The following is a 16,675-nucleotide window of genomic DNA, read 5'->3' on the forward strand; positions in this document are numbered from 1 at the left end:
ATCTTTAAAGAGTATATTTAAAAGTGAGTTACAAGTTTAATTGGTTAGCTAATTTATTACAATTAGAAATTTACCTATATGCCCTTATTAATTACATTAAATGCACATATTAAATGAAGTAAAATGGAACATTTCTATTGGTTTAAAATTTATTCTTTTTATTCTTACAAAAACCTTCCAATATACCACTATGCCATTTTTAACTTTAAACCCTATAGGATCACCCGTAGTGGATGGTTTTTTGACGTTTTTACCCAAAAAAACGTCCAATAACGTCCGGTAACAGCCCTTTGTGACGTTTTTTTTTATTTTTATTTTTTGAAAAAAATTGGTAATTTCAAATAATGTCCAAAGAAGAGCTTGAACTTCAAACCCACTACAATGTTGGTAGAGTAAATTTGGAAAGAAAAAACTAAGGTAATTTCGTAGTAGTCATTTTACACGTTGGTCTGCTGGTTACATGGTTTCTTTGTTTGCAGGGTTCTTTCTCTCTCTCTCTTTTGGTGGTGATGAGGATGCTTACTTTTACACGTGTGGTCTTGCCTGTATGTTTCCCTTTTGTGTGTGACGCGTGGCATATTTTGATGTTCCACCTTTATGTGGCGCTCTTTTTCCAGTTGTCGCTGTCGGTTTGTATTCCGTTGGTAGCCTGCGTTGGTTGTTCAGGTCAGCAACGGGTTTCTACGCCTTAATTTCGGTATCATAATCCATGGTTTTGTTGTTTATTATATCATCTGTGCTTATGTGTTCCCTTTTTTTTGGGTTTTTCATAATGCACACCAACTGTTTGACAATATGTCCTGATAGATTTGCTTTCCGGGTTTTACTCTAAGCTTTAGAAGATTGCTTTGTGTATGTTAGGAGTACATTTATACTTATGACTAAGTTAAAAAAAAGTAGCTCATTTATACTTATGACTACTGCTGCTTTAGCTAACGTAATACTTATAATGACATAGGTAATTCATTTGTTGCTTATAATTTGCTCTAATACACAGATAGGATACAAAATACAGCTGAATGTTATATGTGGGTTGTTATTTTGCTTCCATTTCAGTTAGATCATTTGCGGATGCTGCTGCGTTTACTGATGTCGTTATTTTTAAAATTAATAGTTAAAATATATGAAAATGAATTAAAAAAGGCGAATTGGAAATAAATAATCCCACCTACCTCAATTTGGCCGATAATAATCCCAAGTCAGTTATTGACCGTTAATAATCCCAAGTCAGTTATTGACCGATAATAATCCGAATTGGTCAAATTTTTTTTGTAAGATAGTCCGCCGTTAAAATAGCTTAACGGAGCTAAGTTTTTTTTTTTTTTTTTCCGAATTACAAACCGATGTTTTATGACTTTTGATCAGAACGAGGATACGAGTCGATTGATGTAAAACTTACCTCGAAATTGTGCTCGAAATGGCTTGATTTTTGTTAATTGGAAGTTTAAACACCCGAATTGAAGCTCCGTTGTCGTGGGTTGGGGCAGTATTTCGAGGTAAGTTTTACTTCAATCGACTCGTATCCTCGTTCTGATCAAAAGCCCTAAAACATCGGTTTGTAATTCGGAAAAAAACTTAACTCTGTTAAGCTATTTTAACGGCGGACTATTTTACAAAAAAAAAAAAATTGACCAGTTTGGATTATTATCGGCCAATAACTGACTTGGGATTATTATCGGCCAACTTGAGTTAGGTGGGATTATTTATTTCCAATTTGCCATTAAAAAAGGTTAGCGCATTCGTGTTTGAGCCTTGCATTCATGTTTATGCATGTTCAGCAAGTGTATTTAAATCATATTTGTCATTATCTGTTACTTACACATGAAATTTGTATTCCTTATGTATTAAATTTTATTCACATAGCTGTTTAATTCCACGGAATGTTTATGTTAGCAACTGTTTTTGCAGATCGAATTGGTGTCCGGCCGTTTCTGTTTTAGGCAGGTTTGTTGTTGTCGTTTTTTTCACTGTTATATATGTTTATTTACCAAGTGTTCACACTTGGGAAATTTTAGCAGTTAATCGACAGAGATTGATCGAAATCCTGAGGCTAAGTTAGTAGAGATCGGTGCAAGCTTTACCGAACGCAAACGTACAGTTTATATTCATTATGCTCCAGCCATCAGACAGGAAACGCAGGTGGCATGAGGCTTCCTCTTCTAATCCTGTCTTATACACCGGTCATCAATCAGCCGCTCAAAGGAGATACCGCTCATCACTGCTTCGGTCAGTAGCGGAGCGTAATGCACTACCCGAGAGAATAGGTCACACAGGGGCTCTGGCATCTCCATCGTATTTGGATTTAGGAGACTGCAATAATGTTTGCGAGTTTTGCGGATCGATCTTTTGGTTTGACGAGCGTTTAATATCCTCCCCGTTAAACTCTCGTCCAAAATACTCCGTATGCTGCCGAGGAGGAAGAGTAGCGCTCCAATTTCCTATTCAACCTCCACAAACCATGAAACACCTATTTTCTCAGTCACAGTTTCTCGTAAATATCCGTGCATACAATTCCATGTTTTCCGCGACCTCTTTCAGTGCCAGGATCGATGAAACGGTTAATCAAGGTGCTAGTCCATACGTTTTCATAGTTGCTGGTCACGTATCGCATTGGTTAGGATCACTTTGTCCACCGGAAGGCGAAAGTCCTAGATTTCTTCAAATGTATATATCTGATTGTGACAACGAGATTTCTAACCGTCTTCGTTTCTTCAATGGTGAAGACCGTTGCGACCTTTCAGCAGATGTGGTCTCCGTTCTGGCCAATACATTGCAGGACGTAAACGAGTACGTTAAACTTTTTAAAGGCGCAAGGGAGTTATTGTTAAACCAGCAGATAGACATTCCGGATTTCGTAATAAGACTTCACAGCCGAGGCTACAACGGTCCGGTTGCTGGCACTCTCGGAGCTATCGTTTGCGATGGCGATTCGACAGCCGAGGAGTTCGATATCGTTATCAAAAGAAATGATAACACTCCTCATAGAGTAAGCAAACTGCACTCATCGTACATGCCGCTACAATATCCATTACTCTTCCCTCGTGCAGAACAAGGCTGGTCACCAGAGCTTAAACTTAAACTCACTCCAAATCCATTATCGCGCCATCGTAACCATAACCGTATCCGTAACAGGCTCACAATGAACATGTTTTACAGTTACCAAATTCATGATCGCGAAGGAACATACACACATCTACTAAAAGCGGGAAGACTGTTCCAACAATATTTAGTGGACGCTTACGTTTGCATTGAACATTGTCGTCTAGAATATTTTCGTGCAAACCAGAATCTGTTTCGCATGGAACTTCTTAGTGGCATACACGATGCTATTTCTAGAGGTGACACCGAGGGTTCAGATGTGGGCAAACGCGTAGTCTTACCTGCATCATTTACAGGCGGCCCTAGATACATGTACAAACATTATCAAGATGCATTGGCTATATGTAGAGTTTATGGAAACCCTCAATATTTTATCACTTTTACGTGCAATGTTAGATGGCCCGAGATTAAACGTGCGCTAAACCGAGTTCACTGTGCAAATGCACATGATCGGCCAGATCTTATCGCGAGAGTTTTTCGGCTAAAGGTGGAGTCGCTTACGAAGTTTCTACGATCTAAAAAGCCTTTTGGTGAAGTAGCAGCAGGTAATACTCTCTAAAACTATTTTCTTACTCTTTTTACTATTCCTTTTATAACCTGGGTAAATTGCAATTTACATCCTTTAAGTTTGAGCAAAATTGCAGGCGTTGTTATTTAACTAACGAAATTACATTGGATGTCCTTTATGTTATAGTTTCTCATCATGCTATGTCCTTTTGCTCTAACTCAGTTAACCTTTGTGTTAACTCCTAACATGTCCATTCACATGAGGGTATAATTGTCACTTTTGCTTAAAATATATCTTCCTCTCGAAGTTTCACTGGCAATTTTTTTTTGTTTTAGTTATTAAGCGAAAATGGTCATTATGCCTTCATGGGAGGGGCACGTGTTAAGAGTTAACAAAAAAATTAACTAGGTTAAGATAAAAAGACACCACATGATGAGAAACTGTAACCTAAAGGACATTCAGTGTAATTTCGTTGGTTAAAGGACAACACCTGCAATTTTGGTCAAAGTTACCGGATGTAAAATGTAATTTACCCTTATAAGTATGAATGTATGAAGCTAACAACAAACATTGTTTATTCAGATTTGTATACTATAGAATTTCAGAAGAGAGGGCTTCCGCACTGTCATATCTTACTATGGGTAACCGCACCGCACAAAATTCGAGATGCATTGGATGTAGATCAACATATTACCGCAGAGTTGCCAGATCGATCTACGGAACCCATGTTGTATAGAATTGTCACCGACAGTATGCTTCACGGGCCATGCGGATTACCGAAAATTAATGCTCCATGTATGATTGACGGAGTATGCTCGAAATCTTTCCCAAAGCCGTATGAGCCGGTAACGCATTTTGATGAAGCCGGTTGCGTCCGTTACAAAAGGTCTATGAATGGTAGCCAGTTTATTAAATCCGGTGTTCCTCTTGATAACGGATTTGTGGTGCCGTATAATAAAACCCTGTGTATGCACTTTGATGCCCATATTAACGTTGAATACTGTGGTTGGATCATGCTTATCAAGTATTTATTCAAATATATTTCCAACGGTGCCGATAGGATCCTGTTTGCAGAAACGTCCACTAATATTGATGAAGTTAGCAACTATATTGATGGGCGCGTCGTTTGCCCGTATGAAGCGGCGTGGAGAATCTTAAACTTTCCGATTCATCATAGAAATCCAGCAGTTCAAGTACTTGCGGTGCATTTAGAAGGAATGCAGAATGTTACGTTTAAAGATTCCCAACGCTTACACCAGATAATAAATAACCCCGGGACGGGGAAAACAACATTAACCGAATGGCTGAAAAACAATGTTTATGATTCTACAGGCAGAGACTTGCGTTATATCGATTATCTATCTAGATACAGGTGGGATACCGCTGGAAAATTCTGGATTCGTAGATCAACAAACAAACCCCCGTGCATTGGTAGACTAACATACGTTCATCCAACATGTGGGGAACCGTTTTATCTTAGACTTCTACTAAACCATCAAGTCGGGTGTCGTTCTTTCACGGAAATCCGTACCGTCTCGGGTGTCGTATACCCGACTTTCCGTGCAGCATGTCAGAAACTTGGGCTAATTGGGAATGACGAAGAATGGGTTTCCACGTTTACAGAAGCGGCTCAACGTGCAACTTCAGGCGAACTAAGATCTCTGTTTGCCCATATGCTCCTTTTTTGCGGTGTATCCAATCCATTAGCGTTATGGGAAGATCAGTGGCTTAAAATGAGCGATGATGTTTGCAACGCTAATCTTCAACAATACGTTCTCTACGAAATAGAGGTCCTGTTAAGGTCGAGTGCAAACTCTTGCACGCTTTCGGACTTCGAATTGCCGATGCCGAATCAGTTGATGCTCTCAACGTTAAGAAACCAAAATCGCTTGCTATTGGAAGAAAAGAGTTACGACAGAGACAAATTGGCTACTGACCATTTGGTAATGCGTTCGACTCTTGGTCCAGATCAATTAGCGATCTACAACGTTGTCATGGATTCTTGTACTACATCGGTACAAGCTTTACTCTTCATTTATGGCCATGGCGGAACAGGCAAGACGTATTTGTGGAAGACTATAGTTTCCGCTCTTAGATCTATCGGTAAGGTGGTATTAGCGGTTGCGGCTTCGGGAATAGCGTCACTACTATTACCATCGGGCAGGACAGCGCATTCACGTTTTAAAATACCTTTAGATCTAACCGATGATTCGATCTGTGACATAAAAAAAAATACGCAACTGTCGCAATTGCTTCTTGAAACATGTCTCATCGTGTGGGATGAAGCACCCATGAACGATCGTAGGTGCTTCGAATCGTTGGATAGAAGTCTAAAAGACATTACCGGCGAAACATCAAAACCATTTGGCGGAAAGTCGGTCTTACTTGGAGGTGATTTCCGACAAACACTACCCGTAAAACCGAAAGCGTCAAAAGCTGAAATCGTAGCTTCGTGTTTACCAAGGTCGTATTTGTGGAAACGTTTCAAGGTACACAAGTTGACGGAAAACATGCGGTTAACGCAATCAGATACCGGATTAACTGCCGATGAAACGTTTAGGTCGTTTTCAAAGTGGTTACTAGACGTCGGAGATGGAAAAATAGGAATTCCTATCAAAGAAAATCAGCCCGACATCAAGTTGATAGATATTCCTACGCAATTCATGATTGAACCGAGTGATAACGGTGTTACCGAATTGATCCGTTTCGTCTACAATGAAACGGTTTTACACAGCCCAACATCGTCAAACATGGCCGATAGAGCGATTATATGTCCCAAAAACGAGACCGTAGATGAAATAAACGATATAATTCTTGCTACATCACCTGGCGAGTGTGTAACATATCTGAGTACCGATTCCATGACTCCATATTCGTGTAATGACAGTGTTACGGATGCCATGTATCCGACAGAATACCTGAATTTATTGGCTTTCAATGGCATTCCACCGCATTGTTTAAAGTTAAAAAAACATAGCCCTATTATGCTATTACGTAATATAGATCAAAAATCAGGTTTATGCAACGGTACTAGATTACTTGTCTCGCAGCTACTACCTAGAGTTATCGAGGCACATGTCATCACAGGCACGGCCATAGGACACCGTGTGTATATACCAAGAATCAACTTTGTGCATAATGGTAAAGACTTGCCTTTTATATTCACTCGACGTCAATTTCCGATTAAGTTGTGTTATGCCATGACTATAAACAAAAGCCAAGGTCAATCGTTACACAAAATTGGCGTATACTTACCTGAACCGATTTTTGGCCACGGTCAACTATATGTCGCACTTTCCAGGGCCACCTCACCTAATGCGCTAAAGATACTTCTGAAAAATCAAGACGGTGATAGTTTGAACAAAACTTTAAACGTCGTCTATTCTGACTTACTAAAAGAAATTGAAGGATCATTTAGCCATATTAACAGTAGTCAAATGATTACACCCAGTGAATCTACGAAATTGGCTCTTTTGCATCCATAATCCCAGTACCCGACAGCGATGAACTACCATGCTTCTATTTTAATCTCTACAACTACGAAAGGCTCAAGCCGCTTTGTGGAAATAAGAACAAGTTGTAGGTAATATACAATTTTAATCCATCAGCAAAATACTTATTCCAGTAAATTTTAACATTGATGCATTGTGCTCAGATTTTGTCGGAATGCCGCAATCCATAGAACACAGAGTCACAAAAGATAATGATCCATAGATTCCAAGTAAGTACCACCTTTCCTATTGGTTCACTATGCTTTAACAATAGCTAGATTAATTTCAATACTACCAGCTTATTCTTGTCTCCAATGTTGAAAGCCTTGAAAAATTAGTTGTATATTTGATATTTGCAGAAAAGGCCCGGTTGTTGGTCAAAGTATACCCCGACGTGCGTTCATTGAATGGTTAGCTTTCAAGTATCGGTTACCCACTCATGATAGGGCGATAAGGTGGAATAAGGAAGGTGAGTTTAAGTGTATTTTCTGTAATTAATTATGCTGAAAGGGCTTCTATTACAAAAATCTATATGGTGTGTGATTCAGAGGTCTTTGTTTGTCAAGAGAGAAACATTGGAATTTTTAGCAAGAAAAAGAGATGCGTTCAGGTGCTTTGTCAGCAGATTCAAGATGTTTGGCTTAGGCTTATGGGGCTTAAATACAGGCCTTCTAAACAGCTTGATTTAGCTGTTGCAGTTTGGAATTTCAATGATATAGTCGAGTAATTCAGCTTTTTTGCAAGTCTTTTGCAGGATGGTATGTATGGTGTTAAGGTAAAGATGGTGTCTTGGGTGTACTTGCATTGGCAGATTTTTAGATTGAGATTATCAGGTGGATTGCGGTTGCTGGTGATATACTTTGGGCATGGCTACATGGTTTTGGGCAGACTGGGGATTGAGAATGCTGGTATTAAAAGGTCAAGTTCTAGGCTGATCGGATGCTTGGTTATGTTTTTGCTGTTACTTATGTTTTTTGGTATTGTTTGATTGTATTTGTTTGTTTGGATGATTTAGGTTGTTTTGAGTCTTGATTGTATAGACTTACTTTTCTGTTGGACGTGGGCCGGGTGTGGCTTTAAGTCTAGAATAGGTTGTTTTTTGATTTCTAGTATGGCTTATGGTCGGGGCCTTGAGAGGTTCCAATTGTTGACCATAGCTAGTGTTTGGGGTTGGTGCTTTCCTTGGGGTATATCCCGGGAAGCCCAACACCTGTAGGTTGTAAATATTTTTTGGATATCAATAAAATTTACCGGGGTGCTGTCTCCTTTAAACCAAAATAACATTGTAAGAGACCTACAATTCACAGCAACATCACAATTGGCAACCCACAAACACAAATTCACAGCAACATCACAATTGGATCAATAACTACACCTAGCCAGTCCATTACCCCAGCTCAGTTGGTGGTTTGGCCGGTTGTCTCCATTGGAGGCGCCGGTTCGATCCCTGGCTGGTGTTGGGTATTGGACATCTTGGTGAGGGCTTGGCTCGGGGTTTTACCCGGGTTCGAGTCCGGGGGGGGGGGGGGGGGATTTTACCTATTCCACGGGGTTTCCGCGCATCAGGGGTGTGATATCATGTTTTTTTTTTTGTTTAATGATTAACGTTTATTTTTTTTTTAACGATAGCATTCCAAAGAATTGATATAAAAGCTTTTTTTTTAATGGCAAATCTGAATCACTTGCCCAGGACGAAACCCAATAAATATGGAAAAAACCCCATTGTCAGAATCGAACTCAATACCTATTAGTCTTAAAGCCAAATCTCATCTCAAAGATGCCACTAGAGTACAAAGCCATGAGTTGATATAAAATCCATGTTCAAACATTCGAAAATACATAAAATATTCACTTAAAATATTCTTTTCAAAACAGATAAAAATTACATTTCACAATAACAGCGATATTTATTTGTGTTCCGCACATGAACAAAACGAAACAACTTCATCCACAAACATCCGGATATTATTATCCGATGAACCACCATTCATCAACGCCTCACGCGCCGCCGCTTTCAACTCCAACGCATTCTTCCTTATCACTTCCGATTTCAACCCACTCATAACCTCTTCCACACATCTTCCCACTTCATCCCCACTAAAACCACCATCTGAATCCTTCTTCAGCTTCACACCAACACCCCAAACATCCGTCACCAGCTTAGCATTCGTTGGCTGATCCGTCCACTGCGGACAAGCAATAACCGGCACACCAGCCACCACGCTTTCGAGCAACGAGTTCCACCCACAGTGACTCAAGAAACACCCAACTGCCGGATGTGATAACACTTGTGTTTGTGGGCTCCAACTCACTATCAACCCTTGTTCTTTAATCTCATCCAAGAACCCGTATTCGGGTAGCTCTTTATTCTCCGGCATTCTTATCACCCATAGAAACGGCCGGTTTGTGGATTTTAAACCGGCTGCTATGTTCTTTATATCTTTTTCGGACAAAAACAAGAGTGTCCCGAACGAGATGTAAACAACTGAAGAGGGTTTTTGTTTGTTTAGCCATTCCATACAGTTACTATCTTCATTTGATTTGAAAAGATCGTCATCTTCTTCTTTGCCCAGAAGGGTTGCCGGAACTAATGGTCCTACAGGCCAGAACACATGGCCACCATTATTTAGCGATACAATCACGTCTTTTTCGAGCTCCATGAACGAGTTCCCCAGCACCCACTTCACCTTATGCATGTTATGAAACACTTGTTTTAGTATACTATCAAAGCTACGGAACGTGTTTGATGGAAGAACAAACGAGGGTAACTCATCCGCATGAAATACGGGCAGTCCGGGCAGCTTAACGCTCATGTCCGGGTTACTTTCGGTTGGGAAATCATCGAGACGGTTGTAGAAACGATGGTATATTTGGTATAGAGTGGATGGTTGGATCCACAACATGGCGTTGGGAAGATTAACGTCAGCTGCCACATCAGATACCCACGGAACAAAAGGTGTATGGATGATGCATGCAAATTTGCTTGGATGGGATTGGATTAGAGCCAAGAGGTTAACGGGTCCAAACTTGCTTAGCGTATCCATGTAGTGATCCATATTAGCCTTTCGATTGTAGTCGATAGGTAGACCATCGGAGAAGAACTCATGGTGGATGCCGCCGGTGGAATTCGGGGCAGAGGACATGTTTTTGAGGGTAGAACTGTTGGTGGCAAGAGTGACATGGAGGCCTTTAGAAACAAGACTTTTGCCTAGTCTTAGGATGGGGTTTAGGTGACCTTGAGCTGAAAGAGTAACTAGAAGAACATTTGTGTTTTGTTCACAACAAGAACTCATTTTTAAGGTGGAGAAAGATTTGGGTGATGTAGAGAGGGTGCGACCTGCATTTATAGACTGCAGTGTAATAAGTGTACAACTTTCAAAGGTTAATTTTTAATGGATGAATTTGTTACATACAGACTTGTGGATGTGGTCGATTTGGTAAGTTCTAAATTAACCTCCAACGCATGCCATCTGGTCTTCACACAAGCGGACGAGCCGCTGTGAATGCTCTAAGTAGAGTGGGGAAAAAACTAACTTATATAGCCAAGTAATCAAATGAATTAACCGAATCAATTGAGAAACTTAAACATCCAAAGTGTATGAGGTGAGGGGCAAAGTAATTTAACGATTGGTGTTACTTGTTTTTAATGGGGCGGAAAAGTAGTGTCGTAAATGTCTATCTAGCATCGGGAAATCTCCCACATTTTGAATTCGACTCGAGAACCCCTGAAGCGCACTGGAAGCATCTCAAGGTAACAGATGACTAAGTTTACCTAGTAGAAACCTAAACAAATTAATACAGGTTAAACTCGCCCTGGGTCTCTACGACAACCTTCCGGTGTAAGGTGAATAACTAGCTAAGTGAATGAATTGTGACAAATTGATTACCTATGTGATCAGCATGGTCCATATATAAATGACGTGGTTAGATTTTAGAGTAATTTTGAGTGTGGTTGTATATTTATATATTGTTGATGGTTGAAAATACTTGTAATGTAATGTAATGAGAACACAATATTATGGTCTCATGTTGTTTGGATACGTTAAGAACCACAACATGACAAAACATCGAAGTTCTTGGATTATTTGGTATGTTCCGAACAATATGTGTGGTCCTAGTTGGGGTGAATTAAAAATCATGTTATTTTATGATTCAATACTAGGATGACAAGTAATATGGTTGGTGGTTCATTGCAAAACCTCTAAAAACTTGAAAGTTTTAGGTTTAAGTCACCCAACCAACATGAATAAAAAAAAACCAATCGCCTTAGAGCATCACCGGCATATTTGAGATATGTTTTTGGTGATGTGACAATTTTTTGGCGTTTTTATTACTGGGTGAAGTTGTTTTTAAGGAAAGAGAGTGTGGTTTAGTTAGTGACGAAAAACTAGAAAATATGAGTTATGTGAGTGTATGGATGAGTGAGGAGAGAGGAAAGAGAGTGGTATTTAATTCTTTTTATATATATATTTTTAGTTTAGCATATAAATGTTGGTTTGATTTTATGTCATTGTTCACTTTGAAGTATGAGTTGAGCAGGTGTCATGTCATTTATTTTTAAAGAGAGAGAATTTGTTGTGAGTGGTCATGTTAGAGAAATGAGTTGAGCAGGTGCCATGTCACTTATTTTTTTCCCTCTTAGGGGAGTAGGGGTAGTCACAAGTGATGGAATTCTATCACTCATAAGCATCCAATCAAGTCTCGCCATGTCATCAGTCACTATTCTATCACTCACAAGCATTTTTTAGTGGCAGTGGTCATCACTAGTGATTGAATTCCATCACTTACAAATTTTTTTATTTTTTTTTAAATTAGAAATTAACAATAAGACACTAAAATTATAATTTTCATTAAAATTAAAACATACAAGTTCAATTTAACATACTAGATATATTTTAGGCAACAATTTAAAAAAAAAAAAATACTAAACAAACTCTGCTACTCGTCCGACTCATGAAACTCCAAACCTAAAGAACCTACTAGTTCGATTAAATCGTATCTCAACCGAAAGTGCGTTTCTTCATCACGCAAGTCTTCTTGGATATTTTGTGGAACTTGAACTTGTGTAGGAGGATCCGGCACCCAATCCGGAGATATTGCATGTCCGTCTTCTTTGATTATCATATTGTACAATATGATACATGCATATACTATGCTATGTATGGCTTTCTTGTTCATCGCACGAACCGATCGGTGTAGTATACCCCATCTACCCTTTAAAACACCAAAAACCCTCTCAACATCTTTTCTTGCTGATTCTTGCAATTTTTTGAACACGATTTCTTTAGCCTCGACAGGATATGAAGGAGCTTTCACAAAAACAGACCATGATGGGTAGATACCATCCACAAGAAAGAAGCCTCGTCTACAATATCGGCCGTTAACATAGAATGGAGAGAAGGGTGCGGTACCATCCGTTACAGTTTGAAACAACGGCGACGTGTGCAACACATTGATGTCGTTGTTTGAACCTGGAACACCGAAATATGTAGGTCCCTATCCCGTATGGATCTTAACAAAACTGACAATCTACCAAGGGTGCAGAATCCCCTTGATAAACCTGGCAAACAGAAACAAGAACAAGAGACGGTTTACCAACTGATCTTCTATGATTATCCAACGAAAACGTTTACAATCACTAAAGATCTCCACGAACTCACAGCCAATGTTCTGTGTATTCGAACCCTCTCTCAATTGCCTAAAAGTCTAACCCTAAAACTCTAGGTAAAGGTTGTTTATATAGCACAACCTATACAAATCGAATTGGGCTCAGCCCATACGAATTCTGTTTATAATTCGGGCTAAACTAGATGCACTTTAACTTGAACTTGAACGATTTGGGCTTTAACAAACTCGAATTCCATCCTGTCTTCAATGTCTTCGCGGCCCAGACTCGTTTAATATCCAAAGACCAATCCAACGCTGTTGTCACATAAAATGCACCAACAAACTCCCCCTTGACAATAGCTTGCAAAGGAAACTTTAGTCTTCAGAATATCACAGTCTTTGGTCTTTGGATAGCGTCAGCTTTAACATGAATTCTGTCAGCAGCAGACTCCCCCTAAGCTGATGTATCCAATTACCAAATCTTCCAAGTTTTGATTCAGCAAGCTAAGTAAGTCTTCACAGCATCCATTCTGCATTGTAGAAGGAGGATTCTACCAAGCAGCAACAAACTCCTCATCTCTTCACAACAACTCTTTAGCAACACACTGCTTCAATCTGTATACTATAAAACAAACATCTCGAGAAACAATAAGAATTTTTCAACAAACGTTAAACAAATTATTATTATTCAAGAGATAGTTAAACTGTATCACAGATTAAAAACTTTTCCATTCAGCACCAACACGCACAAATTTTAAACAAACACCCTATAACCTGCATGATTTAAAATTTTGAACCCACTTTCTAACATCGTCTCCCCCTATCGGTAACAACTCCTCCAAGAATAATAGTTTTCCGTACATTAAGAATTTTAACAGAAAAAGACACTATTTTTGTATTTTTGTATTTTCTGAAAGCAGATAAATACGAAAAGCAATAAACACTCTATTTTTGTGAGAATCACTGGTAAGAAGATCATATCAGCACAATCAAACTGTTTCACACCATAAGTTAATTCTTTATGTAATTTTTCGTGAAAAGCAGTCCAAGACGATTACTAGTATGTTCGTCCACCTAAACAAAATGCATGAACATTTCAAGTACCATTACCGTATGATACGTTAAGGTAATTTTATTTCTGATATACTAGTGAGTCCTACTTCAGGATATACCCCCGCGATCAAGGTATGCACAAAGATTCATCATAGTAGGTGAGTATACTGAATTCATCCGTTTTGTTTTTCAACGTTTAGATAATTGGTGATCAGGTCAGTACTTTCGTACAGCAAAGAGACCAAAATATCTAACGAGGGCTAAGACAAATGCCATTTTTGGTACGATTTATGCATTTTGCACTTTTTGAATGACTCTCTAGGAGATCTTCTTCATTTTCAAGGTTTTGGCATTTTTTGCTCTTTTAAGATATCCTGGTTGTGCCTAGGTCAGCATGTATCTGCATGCAGTAGAAGGACAACCCTGATATCCCCAGATGAAATAACAGTATAAAGACCCAAAACCTCAGATTTTGGCAATCTATCAACGCAAGATTTAAGGTCATTAAACCATACACCACTGATGTGTTCCCCACTCATACTCAGTGCATTTAGGTTTATATCACTTTGGTAAGTTGATTATTTCATGCTTTTTGCCTACTGGTACATCATATGATGAAGCTACTATCACACTTAAGTAATTTAATTCAGTTTGAGTGTGACAGTCTAACTTGCTGATGTACTATCCATTTCTTCTTTTTCATACAGTGATAACTCATTTTGATTTTCTATTATTTTTTTATGTTTTTGATTTATCAATGTTTTTGTAATTTTGATTTTTAAAGAAAGCAGTAAACTATTTACAAAATTCTTATGAAAAACGAGTTATTCAGGATTCCTCATTCCGTTGAGTTCGACTAAGTGTTCAAAGCGAGCTCTATCAAAAGCTTTTGTGTAAAGATCAGCATGGTTATCTAGTGTGTCTACTCGATGTAATTTAATTAGTCTCTTTTCAGCACAATCCCGTATAAAGTGATGACGTACGTCGATATGTTTAGTTCTACTGTGCTTTACGGGATTGTTTGTGATTGAAATAGTGGCATTATTATCTATCATAATAGGAGTACGAGTGAAATCCAAACCGTAATCGCGCATCTGCTGTTGAATCCAGAGAACCTAAGAGCAACAACTTCTCGTAGCAATATATTCAGCTTCACACGTAGAGGTAGACACACAAGATTGCTTCTTGCATTGCCAAGACACAATCCTGCCTCCTAAGAACTGACAACCACCTGTTGTAGACTTTCTGTTCGACTTGCATCCTCCAAAGTCTGAGTCAGTGTAAGCAACGAACCTCAAATCACTATCAGCTGGATACCACAACCCAAGTTTAGGTTTCCCCTTCAAGTAACGAAGAATACGCTTCACTGCTTTCATGTGTGACTCTTTCGGATTAGCCTGATATCTGGCACACAAACATACGGCAAACATGATGTCAGGTCTTGAAGCAGTCAAGTACAGTAGAGAACCAATCATCGCCCTGTATTGAGTTGGATCAACATCTTCAGTACTTTCATGATCTGGGCCAAGATTGTGATTTTCGCAAATGGGTGTGTTGAAAGTAGAGCAATCATTCATTTTGAACCGATTCAAAATGTCATACACATACTTAGTTTGATGAATAAACATCCCATCCTCCTTCTGATCAACTTGTAATCCCAGAAAGTAGGACAACTCACCTATAGCACTCATTTCGAACTTGCTCTTCATCACCTTCTCAAACTTCTTACACATGTTCTCATCTGATGGCCCAAAGATGATGTCATCCACGTATACTTGTACCAGCAGAAAATCTTCCTTCTTCCTCTTGATGAACAGTGTACTATCAATCTGACCTCTTTCAAAACCATTTTTGATCAGATGTGTAGACAGTGTCTCGTACCACGCCCTAGGAGCTTGACGTAATCCATACAAAGCCTTATCAAGTTTGTAAACCCGATCTGGATAGTCTGGATCAACAAACCCATCTGGTTGTGAGACATACACCACTTCTTGGACTTTCCCGTAAAGAAATGCACTCTTCACGTCTAGTTGGAAAACTTTAAAGCCCTTGAAAGAAGTGAAAGCCAGAAACAAACGAATTGCCTCCAACCTTGCCACTGGTGCAAACACCTCATTGTAATCTATTCCTTCTTGCTGATTGAAACCTTTAACCACCAATCGAGCCTTGTTGCGTGTGACTATTCCTCTCTCATCCTTCTTGCACCTAAACACCCATTTAGTGCCAATCTCTCTTTCACCTTTAGGAAAGTCAACTAACTCCCAAACCTTCAACTTCGCGAACTGGGCCAATTCCTCTTGCATAGCTTCAACCCATGAATTGTCTTTAAGAGCCATATGAATGTTCTTCGGCTCCTCTTGGGAAATAAAGCAACTATACAAGCATTCATTCACAATCCCAGTCTTTTCAATCGAAACAAATAACCCTGAGTTTTCTGCTATGCTTCTTCTCGTTTGAACACCTGCAGTAGGATCCCCAAGTATCATGTCAACTGGATGATCCCTATTTGCTCGTGTAGAAGCAACAGCATCAACTTCTAGATTGTCACCCAGGTTTGATCCAACCCCCCCCCTGAATATTCTGATTTGCAAACGGATTAACAAACTCCTCCCCCTGAATGGGTTCAGAGTCACTATCGCTTGAATCAGGATCAGCAACACCTTGGGAAGTTTCTGGAGCATCTGTCACATCAACATTCGATCTAGGCATAAACTCGCCTTCATCATCTTCACCAATCACTGTTTTAATCAGCTGAGAATCATCTGCATCAGAAACCTCAGGAATATTAAATGATTTAAACACACTTTCATAATCATATAATATAGCAGGACCACTCGTTGATTGTTGAGGTTTGTAGGAAGTAATTTCCACATTAAAAACAACCTCAATTTTACCAGTTTTTAGATTGAAAACCCTT

At 39.2% G+C, this 16,675-nt stretch overlaps 2 protein-coding genes across 2 annotated transcripts; one reads left to right on the forward strand and one right to left on the reverse strand.

Annotated features, from left to right (window-relative positions):
* Window positions 1–330: 330 nt before the first annotated feature.
* On the forward strand, window positions 331–8,361 carry LOC110885286. The gene is made up of 8 exons (XM_022132965.2): window positions 331–417; window positions 480–666; window positions 1,909–1,944; window positions 2,019–3,644; window positions 4,190–7,190; window positions 7,263–7,328; window positions 7,458–7,567; window positions 7,647–8,361. Exons 4-5 carry the CDS (start codon window positions 2,111–2,113, stop codon window positions 7,090–7,092), a joined length of 4,437 nt encoding a protein of 1,478 aa, XP_021988657.1. The 5' UTR covers window positions 331–417; window positions 480–666; window positions 1,909–1,944; window positions 2,019–2,110; the 3' UTR covers window positions 7,093–7,190; window positions 7,263–7,328; window positions 7,458–7,567; window positions 7,647–8,361.
* Window positions 8,362–8,897: 536 nt separating this feature from the next.
* LOC110885287 (UDP-glycosyltransferase 84B1) lies at window positions 8,898–10,626 on the reverse strand. Its single transcript, XM_022132967.2, has one exon. It carries the CDS (start codon window positions 10,389–10,391, stop codon window positions 9,006–9,008), a length of 1,386 nt encoding a protein of 461 aa, XP_021988659.1. The 5' UTR covers window positions 10,392–10,626; the 3' UTR covers window positions 8,898–9,005.
* Window positions 10,627–16,675: the final 6,049 nt, after the last annotated feature.

Source organism: Helianthus annuus, chromosome 10 (assembly GCF_002127325.2).
Source record: "Helianthus annuus cultivar XRQ/B chromosome 10, HanXRQr2.0-SUNRISE, whole genome shotgun sequence".
Lineage (NCBI taxonomy): Eukaryota > Viridiplantae > Streptophyta > Magnoliopsida > Asterales > Asteraceae > Helianthus > Helianthus annuus.

Excerpts from the sequence above, each read along its gene's own strand:
- LOC110885286 (XM_022132965.2), top strand. The coding sequence starts at position 2,111 with ATGCTCCAGCCATCAGACAGGAAACGCAGGTGGCATGAGGCTTCCTCT. Across the intron at positions 3,645-4,189 it reads TTTTGGTGAAGTAGCAGCAG|ATTTGTATACTATAGAATTT; the intron begins GTAATACTCTCT and ends TTGTTTATTCAG.
- LOC110885287 (XM_022132967.2), bottom strand. The coding sequence starts at position 10,391 with ATGAGTTCTTGTTGTGAACAAAACACAAATGTTCTTCTAGTTACTCTT.